Genomic DNA, 22667 nt, shown 5'->3' with positions numbered 1-22667 from the left:
TGTTTCACAACAAAGTGGCCTGGTTACGGATTTCACAATTGCTTAATGTTTATTTTAGTTGAAACACAGTAGTCTCGTGAATTATTTATAATGATTCATGTTTTTGTGAGACTTAACAGCAAAATGCTATATATATATTTGTGACAAAATTTTACGGTAGTTTTTCACTGTTATATTAAAATAATAAATTAGAATCTTTTAGGAAGCATTAAAAATTATTGAGTGTTGGCCATGGAGTTCTACGCTTGTGATAAACATTGAGTGTGCTAAAAAATTTGATTATATATAGTTGCGTCCATAGAAATTAGGCATTACATTTATAAAACTATTTTAAAGTATTGGAGACAACTAAAACCAAAAACTTATAAAATGGACCACTTTTACAGAGCGAGTTTGAAGGCGATGCCACTGTGGAAGGCAAATAGGTTCGAGTTATAAAAAAGGTACCACAATTGGCATTGGCATGGAGCCAAAACATAATTGTACTTGCTCAGATTTTGAGGGACAGAAGCCTCTTAATTGTACTTCTGATTTTCTGTACTCTTTTTTGTTGCTTGGATTGGAACAAAGTCTGTCTTGTAAACTTAGCCTTTGTGTTTGGTGAAATTATCAAATTATCAAATTACATTGCCCTGAAAGGCTGAACTGGTTTCAAGTCTTATAACTTCAAATATCTATAAGAAACTTTTCAATATTATGCATCAATGGTCATTATATTTAGCCTATTTGCACAAAGTTTATTACATTTATCGATACAATGTTTCATATATTACATCAATGGTCACCGATATAAACTGAATTACAATTTACAAAGATAGCAACTGAAGAAAAATAACAATAAATGGAACAAATGAAAAACTAATTTTCCTTTGATGCAGCATCTACTTATCTCCACCTGACGGCGTCACTTTTTTATTTTCCTCTTCCAAAACTAGAATTATTGTTTTGCTCTCTAACAATTTTTGCTCTCTTCAACTCAGCCAAACTTTTTGGAGCGGCGAAATCTGATGCATTGATTTCACTTTCACGGTTGCGTCTGCTGTGAACCAGCTTTGTGTGCTGCACCGGATAGCCGTTAGGTGAATCTCTCTTTTCCATACTGTGAGATGCAGTTGCAGATGTGCTTGTTTCAGGGAACCTTATCCTGCCACGTAGCCTTGAGCTCAGATTACCTCCAGAAGAGCTATGTCGACCATTTTGACTCTCATCATGGGCAACATGCGTCTCGGTGCATGGAACCTTAACAGGACCGACATCTGTGCATCTGATTTTGCTTTCTGCTTCCTGCTCCAGTGGTCTTTTCTGACCGGATAGACTGGGTCTGTGAAAAGTCCTCTCATATGAATTGTGATACTCTGGCCTTCCATACCATTCCATCTGGATTTGACTTGTCAAGTAGTTGGATGAACCGTACCAGACGGCTCTTTCCAAGAAATAACTTGGATTATCACCCAAAATAATATCGAACGAAGCATCTGAGTCTGACGACTCCTCAGAGGAGCTAGGACTGTTATTTTGTTCCTGAGGTGGTTGTGCGTTGTGTTCAGGGTTTATGGGACGAGGCAGGGCCGAGTTCTTTTGGGGCTGTTCTTGTGATGATGAAGGTGGCGCATGCATGAAATTACAGTTAGTTCCTCTAGCACAGTAACCACTTAGGAAGTAATAGCAGGGTCTACTTGACTTGTCTTTGCCATGAGGCTGTGGAAAACACATGATTTCAGTATCTTAAATAAAACCTTCAACAGTATATATACTGTATACAACAGTTGTACGTACCAGAACCCCACTATCTACATAGGGAGTAGATTAAGATTTAACCTGATATTGAGTTTTGTTGCTAATTATTATTTTCTTTTATACTGTGTACAATGAGAGCTGTAATAATAAAGTGGAGCGTAAAATTGTACCACATTCTAATATGGTACTAATACCAGTATTACCAGCCCAGGACTAATTTGAGTAAATAACATGATTGAAATTTGTAGAGAGAGATACCTGGTGAAGAAAGGGACAATACTTATTGTGGCAACCTCCATTTAACCAATACCGACAAGGTTTTGGGCTTATTGCGGGACCTGTGACCGGATTACTCATCTTCAATTCGGTGAACTGAATCACAAATTTGAAAATGAATTAACTCATACGTTTTACTGTAACCCACTTGATATATTAGCTTAGATAGTAGGTACAATACATGGCATACTGGTAACAAAAGAGATCCTATCAATACATTTGCAAAATGAAAATAACTAAAGCAAAATTGTGCTCAAATATGTACTGGAAATGACAAATTTAGGTTGCCTGTTTTTCAAAAAAGAAAAAAAATAAATAGAAAAACTAATGTGCCTAGGGGTGTCAATGATACCTTTTTAGCCGTTTATCCAACCCGTATCCTATTCGATAAGGTGGGTATTGATAAGGTTTTTTTTCGTTAGCTTATTGGGTATAAGTATGGGTATGGATAATTTTTTTTCCGTTAACCAAATAGATAAGGGAGTAATGACTATTTCGTACCCGTTACCCTATAGGGTAATTATAAAATCTAAATATATATTCAATTCAATTTCCAACCCACCTAAAAATATATTTGTATTTTTTAATTTTCTTCCTTTATAAAAACAATTTAGTTGGAATTGATTGCACATTTATTTTTATTTTTTTATTAGAAATGCAATTACATAATGTGAAATGAATGAGTTTTTGATGTTTAATTTGTAAAATATAATAAAACTAATTATTGTATTAGTATTATTCATTATTCACCCGCTACCGTTTCGTTATCCGATAATATTAACGGGTAAGGATAGGGTAGGATAAGGTAAATTTTAATGGGTATGGGTAAAGTCAATTTCAAAATTGCAAGGACACAAGACACATTTTGGGTCACAGTGTAAATTCCTCTCCCACAAATCTGTACTGCATATGAACATTGAAACATCAAGTGCATTGCTGTTTCGATACCAGTTGATCGACATACTGCACATCCCGTGGCACAACCTATATTGCACCTCTACAAAACATCATGGGTTAATTATTTTTCTGTTAACAATAGGAATATGAACATCTTCACCGTACTTGGAATTTGTACCTCCACAAAACAGTATCCTTGGAGTGATTCTGCCAATACTCATTAGCATGTCGTAGATTGATTTAGCAGAATATGTGCCTGCAGTCCCTCATTTCCACAGTATTTCTATTTGTTACAAAATTTATGTAATCTTTTACCATCAATTAAATGAGAGCTCCACTCTTATTTTTTCTAAAAGAAATTAAATAAAATAAGAAAAAAGCTGAAAAGACCGTCATAGCCTTACCTCATTTTGACATATATAATCTATTTTTAAATTTTAAAAATAAGAATCTCTCACAGATCCAGCTTCCATTGATCACAAACTCTAACACCAGTTGAATTGAGAATCGTTCTTGAGTTCTCATCAATAAAGTTTGAATTGGTTGTGTGTATATGCTATTATTTAATTACCAGATCGATTTTTAATTAAGTACTGGATATTGTAGAATTGTCGTAAGTGACTTTTATGTTTGTGTGTCCTAAGCGTTGTGTTCTATGAAACAACATTTTTTTACATTTCAATTTGGTTTAGTTTGATTAGTTTCGTTATTTTTCAAATTTTATGAATTTTTTACTCCAACAAAGATTGTGTTTCTGATTTTTTTTTCATTAAAACTTAATAGACAAACAATAGTGGAGGAACAAATTGAAGTGCATCTACTATATATATAAATATTTTGGATATTTTTGTATATATATATAATATTCATTTTATTGTATACATAATTTAATTTAAATTTAGTAGTACATACTGCATATTTGTTCGATAAAACTCAACATATATTTTACAGTGGAGCAAATCTCATATAAGAGTTGATGTGCACAACACAACCCGCTACGTGCTTCGAATACAATAAAAGTATCTAAAGTTTGCTAAAATTGTTGAGAAAGTTAAGAGCCATTGCACATAGTTGAAATGTATTATCGTGCTCCTTAGACAAAATCGACTGGTTACTGCTTTCATCCTGGCAGTCGTCCATTGAAGTCAAAGCCGCAGTAATTTTCCAATCGACATTAGTATGATCATCATTGCTTGACAAACTGATTTGCTTGGTTGCATCATATAGATAACCGATTGCTTCAGTATACTGATCTCGGCAGAGGCTTAGGTCGTCCTTGAGATGAGCATATGCCGAGTTCGAAAGTAGATGTCTTATATGTGATACGGCTCTTGTCGTATTTTTAATAGCAAGGTTTATGCTGATATGAAAAAGACCGGTTAAGTTGGCCGATGCGCTCTTTGGATCGGCTTGTAAGGATGTCAAGCAGAAATCACGATTTATAGCTTCATCATTGGCTGCTGCTTTACTACATGCATCAGATAAAAAAGAAGCATTGTTGAAATGTGGAAGGGAAACAAGCAACACAAGAAGCAAGACAACAATTAAAGGAGAATAAAACTTCATGTTTGATGGAATAATTTTCTGAAATTTGTCGTTGGATATGGATAAATTTACGGTGTTAATATTTTATTGGGTTTGCTTCAAATTAAGTGCCAATGTCTATATATAAAATAAATAAACCTTTGGTATAGCAATATTTCCTAATTGATTACCTTCTTTTTTCTATTTTTGATAGCTTTTGGTGAACAAAAACGAGTTGTCGTGTAGCTTTTGATTAACAAAACGAGTTTTATTGCATTACTGGAATATGTATGATACATTGATTTGTCCAAATACAAACAATTAATGGTATGTCAACTTTTCATTCATCAATCTCATTATAATAATGTAGTAGTTTCACATAGAACCAAATATCTATGCTTTCCACTGATAACGTTCAAAACTGTACTGTTAAGTTATGACGTACTATTAAAATTTCAGTCAAATTGAAATTTTATTTGTCTTGGAGCAAATAATGGTGCAACATCGCTGCTCACAAATGAGAATTAACTCCTGAGATGCATTCTGGTCGAGACACATGATCTGATTTGCAATTGTTGATTACTAATATGAAGGCCTGCGTTTTTTTGTATTTTTCTTTCTTCATTTCTTCTTTCAGTGCCTCCTATCTTTGTTTTATTTTCTCTCTCATTTTTTTTTCTTTTTTCTAGATAAGCTCATTACCATGAGCTGCCTCGTATTTTATTTCTATTTGTTACAAAATTTATGTAATCTTTTACCATCAATTAAATGAGAGCTCCACTCTTATTTTTTCTAAAAGAAATTAAATAAAATAAGAAAAAAGCTGAAAAGACCGTCATAGCCTTACCTCATTTTGACATATATAATCTATTTTTAAATTTTAAAAATAAGAATCTCTCACAGATCCAGCTTCCATTGATCACAAAATATAACACCAGTTGAATTGAGAATCGTTCTTGAGTTCTCTTCAATAAAGTTTGAATTGGTTTTGTGTATATGCTATTATTTAATTACCAGATCGATTTTTAATTAAGTACTGGATATTGTAGAATTATTGTGAGTGACTTTTATGTTTGTGTGTCCTAAGCGTTGTGTTCTATGAAACAACATTTTTTTACATTTCAATTTGGTTTAGTTTGATTAGTTTCGTTATTTTTCAAATTTTATGAATTTTTTACTCCAACAAAGATTGTGTTTCTGATTTTTTTTTATTAAAACTTAATAGACAAACAATAGTGGAGGAACAAATTGAAGTGCATCTACTATATATATAAATATTTTGGATATTTTTGTATATATATATAATATTCATTTTATTGTATACATAATTTAATTTAAATTTAGTAGTACATACTGCATATTTGTTCGATAAAACTCAACATATATTTTACAGTGGAGCAAATCTCATATAAGAGTTGACGTGCACAACACAACCCGCTACGTGCTTCGAATACAATAAAAGTATCTAAAGTTTGCTAAAATTGTTGAGAAAGTTAAGAGCCATTGCACATAGTTGAAATGTATTATCGTGCTCCTTAGACAAAATCGACTGGTTACTGCTTTCATCCTGGCAGTCGTCCATTGAAGTCAAAGCCGCAGTAATTTTCCAATCGACATTAGTACGATTATCATTGCTTGACAAACTGATTTGCTTGGTTGCATCATATAGATAACCGAGTGCTTCAGTATACTGATCTCGGCAGAGGCTTAGGTCGTCCTTGAGATGAGCATATGCCGAGTTCGAAAGTAGATGTCTTATATGTGATACGGCTCTTGTCGTATTTTTAATAGCAAGGTTTATGCTGATATGAAAAAGACCGGTTAAGTTGGCCGATGCGCTCTTTGGATCGGCTTGTAAGGATGTCAAGCAGAAATCACGATTTATAGCTTCATCATTGGCTGCTGCTTTACTACATGCATCAGATAAAAAAGAAGCATTGTTGAAATGTGGAAGGGAAACAAGCAACACAAGAAGCAAGACAACAATTAAAGGAGAATAAAACTTCATGTTTGATGGAATAATTTTCTGAAATTTGTCGTTGGATATGGATAAATTTACGGTGTTAATATTTTATTGGGTTTGCTTCAAATTAAGTGCCAATGTTTATATATAAAATAAATAAACCTTTTGTATAGCAATATTTCCTAACTGATTACCTTCTTTTTTCTATTTTTGATAGCTTTTGGTGAACAAAAACGAGTTGTCGTGTAGCTTTTGATTAACAAAACGAGTTTTATTGCATTAACAAAACGAGTTTTCATTCATCAATCTCATTATAATTGTCACACCCCAAACCAGGGATTCTGGGTTAAGGTGTGATCAACCTCGCCTCGTGCTTAATTAATCATTAAGCACGCAAGGCTAATCATGAATAATAAATCAAACAGCAGCGGAAGCAAAATAATATAAATATCAAGCATCAGTCACATAACAAATAAATAAACATACACATACATAACATATCATTCGATCCATCTCGGATCCAAATAACACCATCTATAGAAGGGGATACATGATCTATCAAGCCCGTATATATAACACAGGAAATACGGGACTCGTAAACCTAATCAAAAGCCTAACCCTAACTAGGTCATGTGGTGTGGCCCTCGGGGACAGCTCCTGACATCTCCTGCTGTGGACCGCCAGAACCTGTACCTAAAACCCACGAAACAACTTGTGGGTGAGCGACGAATCGCTCAGTATGTGACCCAGAATTATCCCCTCAGGGATCCTCTACGGTCAAAGCACTTTTATTTATAAAATGAATACAATTTAAAAATATGCACATGTGTGAACCTATATTAATATCTAATAGAATTTATAATACTTTGAATGATGCGATTATCCTATTATGCCAACATGTGGAATAACCCAAAGAAAAATCAAGGTGTAATATCGGATATAAAACAAGTAGGAATCCAGTACTCCTTGCACTGTGTGTGTCAAATACAATAATAATAATAATAATATGGATAAAGTATATCACCCCGTGCTGTGCCAATAGGATCCAAAGATCCAACCAATATAATCCAAGGACTGTGTTCATAGGTACAATGATACACGTTGCCTAATGACATCGAGCATTGCCCACAAGTTATACAACACACTAGCCGATGGTTATATCAAATCCAGTGTGTCATCTCGCCTAACGATTCATCACCCAAACATATCCAATAGGAGAAATCATACAATGCAAGTCGTAAAAAGTTAATCTCTTCCCTCATGAGCAGGAGAGAACTCTACCGTCCGGCCAGACCAATAGGAATCAGGGGCTCGACTCGAGCTCGACCCCGCGCATCAAGGCTCGCCGACCTTATGCACTTGCACTTCATTCCTCAAGACCCGCATTGGACCTTGGGAACTTCCGTTCTAGGCAAAGTAGCTCCTAATGTAGGGAAGGAATAAATTCCCGAATCGTATCGTGCCACAGAACTCGAGATCGGAACTGCTCACGTCAAATAGTAAAATGATCGAAAAATGATATATAATCAAAGTTTATACATATAATATAATCCTAAAGCCATCCAAGGATCAAGTGATCCTCAGCTCAGTGGCTGTCGGGCCGTCCCATGCCAAGTGACACCAAGACGGAACGAAGTCACTCGGCTCTGCTCAGCTCTCACCAATGCATGCGTATGCACGTATTATAATAATAATATATTGTCTCCCACGAGAAGGAGACAACTAATAACCTAATATTCTAATAATATATTTATAATATTATTTAATTATTCTACTCCTAAAATACAGTAAATTCAGGTTTTTCATGGTTTATGCAAATCTAACTATAGTGCAGAAAGGATAAACATGCTCTACAGTTTTAATGCATCTACTTAAAAATAAAGTGAGGATGTCAGGTCAGATGGATCGACTGGTAAGAGTACGCCCACAAAAAGAATAATTCAGATATCCCACACCTGAGGGGGCTGGAGTCTCTGTCGCTAATAATCAGCGTGCTCCGCGTATGCTCCTAACTGCGGGTCAGTCGGATCGGCCCACGGGTCGGACTCGTACAGAGTTGACTGATCCTATTATCAAGAATCACAGAGAAGGGCTTTATCAAAAGCGGCCGGTACCAAGACTCGAAGGTTCTCGCCCTCGACCGTCAAATCAAACACCATAATCAAATTAGCAAGCCCCCAAATCAACAGTAAACACCCCAATTTAGATAAGCAACCACTAGAACAACTCACAGGAACCCTAGAATTTTAGGGTTTTCGGATTCTCAACAAAATAGAGTGAAAGGCGACAATAGAGAGAGCAAGGTAGTATCTCAACACATGAGAGGGGTAAAGAGAACAAACCAGAGCCAACACGAGAGAGAGAGAGAGAGAGGCTTTATATACCCGGAATCAAACAAGGCAGCAAGGCAGGGAGGGGTAGCTCACAGACAGCCGTACTGTCAGTGGCCGCACCCTCGCAGGCAAAACGACGGGACAGCTGGACTGAGGCGCTGTGTCGCTCGCGCGATCGACAGAGAGAGGCGATCGCCTCTCTTAGGTTTTTCCGAAGAGCCACGACGAAAGAGAGAAAGAGGGGTATTGGGACCCAGAGGCAGGGGGCGAAAGAGAGAAGGAGAGTTGGGGGTTTTGAATGGGAGGGGGTCTGCTTTAAGATTAGTGCGGAACGTATTAAACGGTTTGAGATTTTCCAAAAAGGTCACGCAGAATATGAGATATAACGAAGGGAAGTGAATTCCTTGGACCCGAAAATTAAGTTAAATGGCGTTTATTCTTCATTTCAATTACATTCAGAGATCAAATGATAGAATGGTTTCAGGATTCGTGCAGATTCAAGATCAAAGGGTTCAGAAAAATTCAGAATTTTATATAACTTGAATGTTTGATCTAAAAATAAATTCACTTTATAAATTCGAATCAAGGTTTCGTAATATTTTATAATGTCGTATGAATATCCTTAAGTGTTTATAATTTGATTTTAGGATCCGAATTATTTGATATTAATTAGTATATACATATATATAATTATCCAAATCAAATTCTATAGCTTATAAATGAACGTAACTTTTATATAATGTTATTTGTACAAACATTCGTATATTTATTTTCTTAATTAGAACTTGATAGATTTATTTATTTACAAGAGCCGATAATATTTGGTTTATTTTCTTTCTTAATGTACATAATTTCGCAATTAGTTTATATTTCAAAATTTTAGATTCATTTTTAAATTAGTCAGATAAAATCTGAAAGGTCATCTAATTAACTAAAATTTAAATTTGAGCGTAATATTTAATTTAGCAAATTAAATCTGTTTTAAAATTTTGGGATATAACAATAATAATGTAGTAGTTTGACATAGAACCAAATATCTATGCTTTCCATTGATAATGTTCAAAATTTTACTGTTAAGTTATGACGTACTATTAAAATTTCAGTCATATTGAAATTTTATTTGTAATGCATTAAAAAACAGCTAGAATTTGACTATTTTAAAAAAAATGTACGATTACTAAATTACTATCAAATAGTTGGTTCAAAATAATACACGTCATATTTAAAAAAACGAATAACAATTCTAAAATTGGTGGCAGCGGAATTTTTCTAATGGATTTTTTTTGTATTTACTTGCGTCAGATGTTCTATACGCACTTCAGAGATTAGAAACTAGCACAACGTACGTTTTTTAAGAAATAAGGATATATTTCAAAAAAAAAGAGGCATTAATTGTTTCACAACAAAGTGGCCTGGTTACGGATTTCACAATTGCTTAATGTTTATTTTAGTTGAAACACAGTAGTCTCGTGAATTATTTTTAATGATTCATGTTTTTGTGAGACTTAACAGCAAAATGCTATATATATATTTGTGACAAAATTTTACGGTAGTTTTTCACTGTTATATTAAAATAATAAATTAGAATCTTTTAGGAAGCATTAAAAATTATTGAGTGTTGGCCATGGAGTTCTACGCTTGTGATAAACATTGAGTGTGCTAAAAAATTTGATTATAGTTGCGTCCATAGAAATTAGGCATTACATTTATAGAACTATTTTAAAGTATTGGAGACAACTAAAACCAAAAACTTATAAAATGGACCACTTTTACAGAGCGAGTTTGAAGGCGATGCCACTGTGGAAGGCAAATAGGTTCGAGTTATAAAAAAGGTACCACAATTGGCATGGAGCCAAAACATAATTGTACTTGCTCAGATTTTGAGGGACAGAAGCCTCTTAATTAGGTTACTTCTGATTTTCTTTACTCTTTTTTGTTGCTTGGATTGGAACAAAGTCTGTCTTGTAAACTTAGCCTTTGTGTTTGGTGAAATTATCAAATTACATTGCCCTGAAAGGCTGAACTGGTTTCAAGTCTTATAACTTCAAATATCTATAAGAAACTTTTCAATATTATGCATCAATGGTCATTATATTTAGCCTATTTGCACAAAGTTTATTACATTTATCGATACAATGTTTCATATATTACATCAATGGTCACCGATATAAACTGAATTACAATTTACAAAGATAGCAACTGAAGAAAAATAACAATAAATGGAACCATTGAAAAACTAATTTTCCTTTGATGCAGCATCTACTTATCTCCACCTGACGGCGTCACCTTTTTATTTTCCTCTTCCAAAACTAGAATTATTGTTTTGCTCTCTAACAATTTTTGCTCTCTTCAACTCAGCCAAACTTTTTGGTGCGGGGAAATCTGATGCATTGATTTCTCTTCTGTTAGTAAAACCTCTTTCTCTTTCACGGTTGCGTCTGCTGTGAACCAGTTTTGTGTGCTGAACCGGATAGCCGTTAGGTGAATCTCTCTTCTCCATACTGTGATATGCAGTTGCTGGTATGCTTGTTTTAGGGAACCTTATCCTGCCATGTAGCCTTGAGCTCAGATTACCTCCAGAAGAGCTATGACCATTTTGACCCTCATCATGGGCAACATGCGTCTTGGTGCATGGAACCTTAACAGGACCGACATCTGTGCATCTGACTTTGCTTTCTGCTTCCTGCTCCAGTGGTCTTTTCCGACCGGATAGACTGGGTCTGTGAAAAGTCCTCTCATATGAATTGTGATACTCTGGCCTTCCATACCATTCCATCTGGATTTGACTCGTCAAGTAGTTGGATGAACCGTACCAGACGGCTCTTTCCAAGAAATAACTTGGATTATCACCCAAAATAATATCGAACGAAGCATCTGAGTCTGATGACTCCTCAGAGGAGCTAGGACTGTTATTTTGTTCAGGGTTTATGGGACGAGGCAGGGGCGAGTTCTTTTGGGGCTGTTCTTGTGATGATGAAGGTGGGGCATGCATGAAATTACAGTTAGCTCCTCTACAACAGTAACCACTTAGGAAGAAATAGCAGGGTCTGCTTGACTTGTCTTTTCCATGAGGCTGTTGAAAACACATGATTTCAGTATCTTAAATAAAACCTTCAACAGTATATATACACCAGTTGTACCAGGACCCCACTATCTACATAGAGAGTAGATTAAGATTTAACCTGATATTGAGTTTTGTTGTTAATTACTATGTTCTTTTAGACTGTGTACAATGAGGTGTAATAATAAAGTGGAGCTTAAAATTGTACCACATTCTAATATGGTACTAATACCAGTATTACCAGCCCAGTACTAATTTGAGTAAATATCATGATTGAAATTTGTAGACAGAGAGAGAGAGATACCGGGTGAAGAAAGGGGCAATAAGTATTGCGGCAACCTCCATTTAACCAATACCGACAAAGTTTTGTGCTTATTGCGGTACCGGGGACCGGATTACTCATCTTCAATTTGTTGAACTGAATCACAAATTTGAAAATGAATTAACTCATACGTTTTACTGTCACCCACTTGTTATATTAGCTTAAATAGTAGGTACAATACATGGCATACTGGTAACAAAAGTGATCCTATCAATTCATTTGCAAAATGATAATAACTAAAGCAAAATTGTGCTCAAATATGGAAATGACAAATTTAGGTTACCTGTTTTTCAAAAAAGAAAAAGAAAAAGAAAATTAAAGTGCCTGGGGTGTCAATGGTACCTTTTTAGCTGTTTACCCAACCTGTATTGTATTCTATAAGGTGGGTATGGGTAAGGTATGGGAAAGAGTAGGGTATGTAGGGTAAGAAAAACTAATTATTATATTAGTATTATCCGTTATTCACCTGCTACCGTTTCGTTATCCCGATAATATTAACGAGTAAGAAGGGTATGGTAGGGTAAGATCAATTTTTAATGGGTATGGATAGGATATGAGTAAAGTCAATTATAATGGTTATGAGTATGAAAATGCCTCCACCTGACCCATACGGTACCCATTGACACCCCTAAATGGGCCTTTTGTTAAATAACAGAATAACCTAAAGCATGAACAAATTTTTATTCTAAAAACTGTTTCATCGAAGAAGAACAACGAGAACCGAAACTAATAAATCATGAAAAAAGAAAAAAACAACAAATTTACTACAATATTGTTTTTGAGTCGGCTGTTTAATGTTTATTTAATTGTCAGAAGAATTTCCGATTAATCAGCAAAGTCAAGTCTGAGAAAGAATTTCTCAAACGTAACAGAGAAAAGAAAGAACAAACTAAAAAGAAATAAATTCATTAAAAGGAGGTAGTACCTTGTAAGAACTTGTGTTAAGCAAAAAGAGCAACTTCAAGTTCTCAACTAGCTAGAACAGAGGCCGATTTATCAGCAAAGCGCAAGAAATTCCTACGTATTTAAATGTTCCAAACATACTATATTTAAACTTTCCAAACATACTATATTTAAACATATATACTATATCTAAATATTCCAAACATACTCATAGACCGAATTTGCACGATATATTTGCACAAATAGAAATCTAATTAAGCACACACATGTCTGTTTTTAATTGGAAATAGTAGATTGTGCTTCTTTTAAGTGCTGTTTGGTTTAGAGAGAAACTTTAAATATAGAAACTTAGCATTCACCAATCAGGAAGTTTAAATATATATAGAAACTTTAAATATGGAAACTGGTTTCAAGTCTAATAACTTCAAATATCTATAAGAAACTTTTCAGTTGTTGAACCCGCATGTTCACTCAGGAAGCATTGTATTTATTTAGACTTTTATCTTTTGTCCTTGAATTTTATCTAATTTTATATTTAGCCTATTTGAAAAATTCAAAGTAAAAGGTAAATTATGATTTGGATTTGGATGATTGTAAAAAGAAAATTTTGAAATATTACTTATTTGCAGCAATAACACATTTTTTTCAGTAATGTAACTTACATTTATTCACCAAAACAAGTTAGTATCAACAATATTCTTCTTCTTTTTTGGCAATTAAAGGGGAACCAAGTGTTATAATTAAACTGAATTACATACAAAGATAGAATCTGAAAAATAATAATAAATGAAACCAATGAAAAACTCATTTTCCTTTGAGGCAGCATCTACTTATCTCCACCTGACGGCATCACCTTTTTATTTTCCTCTTCCAAACTAGAATTATTGTTTTGCTCTTTAACAATTTTTGCTCTCTTCAACTCAGCCAAACTTTTTGGAGCGGGGAAATCTGATGCATTGATTGCACTTCTGTTAGTAAAACCTCTTTCTCTTTCACGGTTGCGTCTTCTGTGAACCAGCTTTGCGTGCTGCACCGGATAGCCGTTAGGTGAATCTCTCTTTTCCATACTGTGATATGCAGTTGCTGGTATGCTTGTTTCAGGGAACCTTATCCTGCCACGTAGCCTTGAGCTCAGATTACCTCCAGAAGAGCTATGACCATTTTGACCCTCATCATGGGCAACATGCATCTCGGTGCGTGGAGATGGAACCATACCAGGACCGACATCTGTGCATCTGATTTTGCTTTCTGCTTCCTGCTCCAGTGGTCTTTTCCGACCGGATAGACTGGGTCTGTGCAAAGTCCTCTCATATGAATTGTCATACTCTGGCCTTCCATACCATTCCATCTGGATTTGACTCGTCAAGTAGTTGGATGAACCGTACCAGTCGGCTCCTTCCAAGAAATAACTTGGATTATCTCCCAAACTAATATTGAACGAAACATCTGAGTCTGACGACTCCTCAGAGGAGCTAGGACTGTTATTTCGTTCCTGAGGTGGTGGTGCATTGTGTTCAAGGTTTATGGGACGAGGCAGGGGCGAGTTCTTTTGGGGCTGTTTTTGTGACGATGAAGGTGGTGCATGCCTGAAATTACAGTTAGCTCCTCTACGACAGTAACCACTTAGGAAGTAATAGCAGGGTCTGCTTGACTTGTCTTTGCCATGAGGCTGTGGAAAACACATGATTTCAGTATCTTAAATAAAACCTTCAACAGTATATATATGCACCAGTTGGGGAGTAGATTAAGATTTAACCTGATATTGAGTTTGGTTGCTAATTACTATTTTCTTTTATACTGTGTACAATGAGGTGTAATGATAAAGTGGAGCTTAAAATTGTACCACATTCTAATATGGTACTAATACCAGTATTACCAGCCCAGTACTAATTTGAGTAAATATCATGATTGAAATTTGTAGAGAGAAAGAGAGATACCTTGTGAAGAAAGGGGCAATGTTTATTGTGGCAACCTCCATTTAACCAATACCGACAAGGTTTTGTGCTTATTGCGGTACTGGGGACCGGATTACTCATCTTCAATTTGTTGAACTGAATCACAAATTTGAAAATGAATTAACTCATACGTTTTACTGTAACCCACTTGATATATTAGCTTAAATAGTAGGTACAATACTTGGCATACTGGTAACAAAAGAGATCCTATCAATACATTTGCAAAGTGAGAATAACTAAAGCAAAATTGTGCTCAAATATGTACTGGAAATGACAAATTTAGGTTGTCTGTTTTACAAAAAAGAGAACTAAAGTGCCTGGGGGTGTCAATGGTGCCTTTTTAGCTGTTTACCCGACCCGTATGGTATTCGATAATTTGGGTATTGGTAATTTTTTTTTTTTTAATTTCGTTAGTTTATTGGGTATGTGTATGGATAAATTTTGTTTGGTTAATCAAATGGATAAAGGTATGGGTAATGACTATTACGTACCCGTTACTCTATAGAGTAATTATAAAATCTAAATATATATTCAATTCAATTTCCAACCCACCTAAATATATCTTCGTATTTTTTAATTTTCTTCCTTTATAAAACTTAATTTAGTTGGAATTGATTACACATTTATTTTTATTTTTCATTAGAAATACAATTACATATTGTGAAATGAATGAGTTTTTGATATTTAATTTATAAAATATAATAAAACTAATTATTATATTAGTACCTGACCCGTACGGTACCCCATTGACACCCCTAAATGTGCCTTTTGTTAAATAACATAATAACCTAAAGCCTAAAGCCTGAACACATTTTTAGTCTAAAAACTGTTTCATCAAAGAAGAATAACAAGAACCGAAACTAATTAATCATGACAAAAGAAAAAACAACAAATTACATTCGACTACAAATAATATTGTTTTTGGGTCGGCTGTTTAGGGTTTATTTAATTGTCAGAAGAATTTCCAACAACATTTCTTATAAAATGAACTCAAGTCTGAGAAAGAATTTCTCAAACGTAACAGAGAAAAGAAAGAACAAACTAAAAGGAAATAAATTCATTAAAAGAAGGTAGTACCTTGTAAGAACTTGTGTTAAGCAAAAAGAGTAACTTCAAGTTCTCAACTAGAACAGAGTTAATTAGAGAATTGAGGGAAGAGGCCGATTAATCAGCAAAGTGCAAGAAATTCCTACGTATTTAAACGTTTCAAACATACTATATTTAAACATATATACTATATTTAGACGTTCCAAACATACTCATAGACCGAATTTGCGCGATATATTTGCACAAATAGATATCTAATTAAGCACGCATATGTCTGTTTTTAATTGGCAATCCAAGATTGTGCTTCTTTAAGCGCTGTTTGGTTTACACAGAAACTTTAAATATAGAAATGAGTCCGGCTAGAATGACATCAGTGTCATATGACACTAACTTCAAAATTGATTAAATAGACTTCAAACGACTAATTCAAACCGTTCAAACTGATTTATTTTATGAGTGATGCGTTTATATGTAAATTTTTTATATTTTCGAGTTATTTTAGTATCTAATCAAGCAGTAATTTTTTTGAAAAATGGATATATTCAAATTAACTTAAAAATTTACATATTTGACCACTTAACTTGATACTAAATAAATACGGAAATTTATAAATTTTGCATGTAAACACACAACTAATGAAGTAGATCGATTTGAATGGTTTGGATTCATCATTTGAAGTCGATTTGATAGGTTTTGGAGTTAGTGTTATATAGGCTGAAATGACACTGATGTTATATTAGCCAGACTCTATAGCTAATTAGCATTCACCAATCACCATTTATTAGATTTCTATTTAAAGCATCTATATAAAAGATTATGGAATCCCAAATGCTATTTTGAAATACTGTTAAAGAGGGTCTTATACTATAATTAAAATCTAACACTAGAAAAGCTGCCACTTATTTATTATATGTGTCATATATATATAGAAGACCATGCTTTTTTTTTTGGGAAGTCATAATTTCTAATATTGACTGCTTCTATTTTTAATGTCATAATTTGTTTATTTTCGATATTAACCATTATTAAATCCGAACAAATAATGACAGGTTAGGAACTGAACTATATATGAGATGGACTTGGGTGAGATGCGGAGCCACGCGTTTGTACTTCACGCCATATTTTCATTTTGAAAGTCCAAACAACCGAACCGAACTGTTAGATGTGATCTCCATATTGAAATGTGCTTGGAGACCAAATTTTACATTTTTTGGAATTTTTTTACTATTTATTAAACCACTTTGAAAATCTGAAAATCCGGGTGAACAGTAAAAAACAGTAAAAATTTCTGGACCACCGGATCAGCGATTTTCAAAGTGGCTTAATAAATAGTAAAAAAATTTCAAAAAAATGTAAAATTTGGTCTCCAAGCACATTTCAATATGGAGATCGTGTTGAGCGGTTCGGATCGGTTGTTTGGATTTTCAAAATGGCTAAAATGTACTATGGAGCACCAAACGGGTATACTCCGCGTCTCACCCAAGTCCATCTCTCTCTCTCTCTCTATATATATATATCTATGCCCCAAACCGGTATGTAATACATTACATTACAAAGATAATAATAAAATGAGGACCGTAAACTGATTAAAATGCAAAGAGATCAGAGGAGGGAGGAAAGGGTTAAAAATGTCATTTTTTTTTATTAATATTGATCACTAATTTTTATTGATTAAATCAAGGAATGGGGATATTATTATATTAATAAATTAAAGAAATTTGAATGGGGAAATAACTAATTTTCAACTTTTGATGGTAAATATCTAATTGATGAAGTTATGATGGGCATATATCTAAATTTATCATTTGTAGAGTACGTGCTGCCAGAAGTTACACGTTATGAATTGCACCTAGTTTTACCTGCAACAAAAAATAAGCGAAGTGCTAAGCTCAATGAATATCTGTGTCTATGGCTAGTGGCTGTAGGTAGTGTTGTACAAATTTTTCCACTTACAATAACAAGCACATTTCCTGTTAGCTTATCTCTCCTTTGAAAGATTGGGTTCTTAATTTCTAAAGGAAGAAGAAATATGCTCCCTATATATGGTGCTCCTTTGGAATTCAGAATGATGTTTATCCACATTGTGCTACCATTGTAATTCATTGAAAATATTAGCACCAAAATGTTGATATCAACTACCTGAGAGTACGTACTTTGCATAGACCCGGTTCGTCTGGCAGGAAAGACCACTGCAGCCCGGAGTAGAGAGCAAAATTGGACTCATAGAATAGCAGCTCGATGTCGGTCCTATTATGGTTACAAGCATTCACCAAGATGCGTGTTGTTAATGATGAGGGACAAAATGGTCATAGCTCACGGCTACAAGACAGGATATATAAGACTCTCTGCTCCTACACAGCAGGATGTGGAGAGGATACGACTGTGAAAGGCACAGAGCCAGTTCAAAGGCGATGCGACTGTGAAAGGCAAATAGGTTCGGGTTATAAAAAAGGTACAACAATTGGCATGGAGCCAATATTAACATAATTGTACTTGCTCAGATTTTGAGGGACAGAAGCCTCTTAATTAGGGTACTTCTGATTTTCTTTACTCTTTTTTGTTGCTTGGATTGGAACAAATTAGTCTGTCTTGTAAACTTAGCCTTTGTGTTTGGTGAAATTATCAAATTATCAAATTACATTGCCCTGAAAGGCTGAACTGGTTTCAAGTGATCTTATAACTTCAAATATCTATAAGAAACTTTTCAATATTATGCATCAATGGTCATTATATTTAGCCTATTTGCACAAAGTTTATTACATTTATCGATACAATGTTTCATATATTACATCAATGGTCACCGATATAAACTGAATTACAATTTACAAAGATAGCAACTGAAGAAAAATAACAATAAATGGAACCATTGAAAAACTATTTTTCCTTTGATGCAGCATCTACTTATCTCCACCTGACGGCATCACCTTTTTATTTTCCTCTTCCAAAACTAGAATTATTGTTTTGCTCTCTAACAATTTTTGCTCTCTTCAACTCAGCCAAACTTTTCGGAGCGGGGAAATCTGATACATTGATTTCTCTTCTGTTAGTAAAACCTCTTTCTCTTTCACGGTTGCGTCTGCTGTGAACCAGCTTTGTGTGCTGCACCGGATAGCCGTTAGGTGAATCTCTCTTTTCCATACTGTGAGATGCAGTTGGAGATGTGCTTGTTTCAGGGAACCATATCCTGCCACGTAGCCTTGAGCTCAGATTACCTCCAGAAGAGCTATGACCATTTTCACCCTCATCATGGGCAACATGCGTCTCGGTGCATGGAACCTTCACAGGACTGACATCTGTGCATCTGATTTTGCTTTCTGCTTCCTGCTCCAGTGGTCTTTTCCGACCGGATAGACTGGGTCTGTGAAAAGTCCTCTCATATGAATTGTGATACTCTGGCCTTCCATACCATTCCATCTGGATTTGACTCGTCAAGTAGTTGGATGAACCGTACCAGACGGCTCTTTCCAAGAAATAACATGGATTATCACCCAAAATAATATCGAACGAAGCATCTGAGTCTGACGACTCCTCAGAGGAGCTAGGACTGTTATTTTGTTCCTGAGGTGGTTGTGCGTTTTGTTCAGGGTGTATGGGACGAGGCAGGGCCGAGTTCTTTTGTGGCTGTTCTTGTGATGATGAAGGTGGCGCATGCATGAAATTACAGTTAGCTCCTCTACCACAGTAACCACTTAGGAAGTAATAGCAGGGTCTACTTGACTTGTCTTTGCCATGAGGCTGTGGAAAACACATGATTTCAGTATCTTAAATAAAACCTTCAACAGTATATATACTGTATACACCAGTTGTATGTACCAGGACCCCACTATCTACATAGGGAGTAGATTAAGATTTAACCTGATATTGAGTTTTGTTGCTAATTACTATTTTCTTTTATACTGTGTACAATGAGGTGTAATAATAAAGTGGAGCGTAAAATTGTACCACATTCTAATATGGTACTAATACCAGTATTACCAGCCCAGGACTAATTTGAGTAAATAACGTGATTGAAATTTGTAGAGAGAGATACCTGGTGAAGAAAGGGACAATACTTATTGTGGCAACCTCCATTTAACCAATACCGACAAGGTTTTGGGCTTATTGCGGGACCTGTGACCGGATTACTCATCTTCAATTTGTTGAACTGAATCACAAATTTGAAAATGAATTAACTCATACGTTTTACTGTAACCCACTTGATATATTAGCTTAGATAGTAGGTACAATACATGGCATACTGGTAACAAAAGAGATCCTATCAATACATTTGCAAAATGAAAATAACTAAAGCAAAATTGTGCTCAAATATGTACTGGAAATGACAAATTTAGGTTGCCTGTTTTTCAAAAAAGAAAAAAAAATAGAAAAACTAATGTGCCTAGGGGTGTCAATGGTACATTTTTAGCCGTTTATCCAACCCGTATCCTATTCGATAAGGTGGGTATTGATAAGGTTTTTTTTCGTTAGCTTATTGGGTATAAGTATGGGTATGGATAAATTTTTTTTCGTTAACCAAATGGATAAGGGAGTAATGACTATTTCGTACCCGTTATCCTATAGGGTAATTATAAATCTAAATATATATTCAATTCAATTTCCAACCCACCTAAAAATATATTCGTATTTTTTAATTTTCTTCCTTTATAAAAACAATTTAGTTGGAATTGATTGCACATTTATTTTTATTTTTTATTAGAAATGCAATTACATAATGTGAAATGAATGAGTTTTTGATGTTTAATTTGTAAAATATAATAAAACTAATTATTGTATTAGTATTATCCGTTGTTGACCCGCTACCGTTTCGTTACCCGATAATATTAACGGGTAAGGATAGGGTAGGGTAAGGTCAATTTTAATGGGTATGAGTAGAATATGGATAAAGTTAATTTTAATAGTTATGAGTATATATGAAAATGCCTCCACCCAACCGGTACCGTACCCATTGACATCCCTAAATGTGCCTTTTGTTAAATAACAGAATAACCTAAAGCCTGAACAAATGTTTATTCTAAAAACTGTTTCATGAAAGAAGAATAATGAGAACTGAAACTAATTAATCATGACAAAAGAAAAAACAACAAATTACATCCGACTTCATTTAGGGTTTATTTAATTGTCAGAAGAATTTTCGACAGCATTTCTTATAAAATGAACTCAATTGTCTGAGAAAGAATTTCTCAAACATAACAGAGAAAAGAAAGAACAAACTAAAAAGAAACAAATTCATTAAAGGAGGTAGTACGTACCTTGTAATAACTTGGGTGAAGCAAAAAGAGCAACTTCAAGTTCTCAACTAGAACAGAGTTAATTAGAGAATTGAGGGAACAGGTCGATTAATCAGCAATGCGCAAGAAGTTCGTATGTATTTAAATGTTCCAAACATACTATATTTAAACACATATACTATATTTAAACATTCCAAATATACTCATAGACCGAATTTGCGCAATATATTTGCACAAATAGAAATCTAATTAAGCATGCACATGTATGTTTTTAACTGGCAATCCTAGATTTTGCTTCTTTTAAGCCCTGTTTTGTTTACATAGAAACTTAGCAATCACCAATCACCATTTATTAGATTTCTATTTAAAGCATCTATCTCAAAAGATTATGGAATCCCAAATGCAATTTTGAAATACTGTTAAAGAGGGTCTTATACTATGATTAAAATCTAAAACTAGAAAAGCTTCCACTTAATTATTATGTGTCATATATAGAAGACCATGCTTAATTTTTGGATGTTTTAATTTCTAATATTGAGCGCTTCTATTTTATTTTTTTTTTGAATAAGTTGAGTGCTTCTATTTTTAATGTCGGTTTTTCCCTTAATAATTTTTTTTGTCTCTAATAAATACTTGTTATTAATTTTGAAAGTTAACAGAGTTTGTAAATTTTTTATGCGCATTCTAGTAAAAACTTTTAGTGTATTTGACAGGTGACTTTATTTAATTATTTAGAAATTTGAGATTTTATCTGCCTACATTCAAGTTTTTCATTTGTCTATTTCTTCAGCAATAATTTCTTCATTGAATTCATTGATCTGTTAATGAATCATAACAATAGTAAAGCATAATTGACACAAAAATTAGTCAAATCTAAATCCTTTAAAAAACAAACAATAAAATTGAATAAAACTGGATCTGGTAACTGGCTAAAAAAGAAAGAAAGATGAATTAATGTTTATATGGTGTGGACTAATTAATTTGTTTATTTTTGGATATCAACCATTATTGAATCCGAAGAACTAATGTCAGGTTAGGAACTGAACTATATATCTATCATCTATGCCCCAAACTGGTATGTAACACATTACAAAGATAATAATAAAAGAGGAGAGATCCACTTATACTATTTTTGGTGACACTAAATTACACTCTATATTTTGAAAGTTTTCCTAGTTCAAATAGTCGATCCAAACTGTTTAACATGATTGATATATTAAAATGTGCTTGAAGATCAAATTTTACATTTATTTTTGAATTTTTTTACTATTTATTAAATATTTTACAAAATCGTTGTTTTCTTACCATTAAATTTTTGTACCCAGCTTAATAAATAGAAAAAAAATTCAAAAAATTATAAAATTTGATCTGCAAGCACATTTTGATATATCCATCATATTGAACGGTTTGAATCGACTATT

General features: G+C 34.0%; 1 protein-coding gene across 1 annotated transcript; it reads right to left on the bottom strand.

Annotated features, from left to right (window-relative positions):
- Nucleotides 1-5899: 5899 nt before the first annotated feature.
- Nucleotides 5900-6442, bottom strand: LOC144557170 (putative invertase inhibitor). The gene has a single exon (XM_078305699.1). It carries the CDS (start codon nt 6440-6442, stop codon nt 5900-5902), a length of 543 nt encoding a protein of 180 aa, XP_078161825.1.
- Between the last annotated feature and the right edge of the window lie 16225 nt (nt 6443-22667).

Source organism: Carex rostrata, chromosome 7 (genome assembly GCF_964058835.1).
Source record: "Carex rostrata chromosome 7, lpCarRost1.2, whole genome shotgun sequence".
NCBI lineage: Eukaryota > Viridiplantae > Streptophyta > Magnoliopsida > Poales > Cyperaceae > Carex > Carex rostrata.
Note: the sequence above shows the minus strand (reverse complement) of the source record. Positions and strands in the feature narration are given on the sequence as shown.

Excerpts from the sequence above, each read along its gene's own strand:
- LOC144557170 (XM_078305699.1), bottom strand. The coding sequence starts at position 6,442 with ATGAAGTTTTATTCTCCTTTAATTGTTGTCTTGCTTCTTGTGTTGCTT.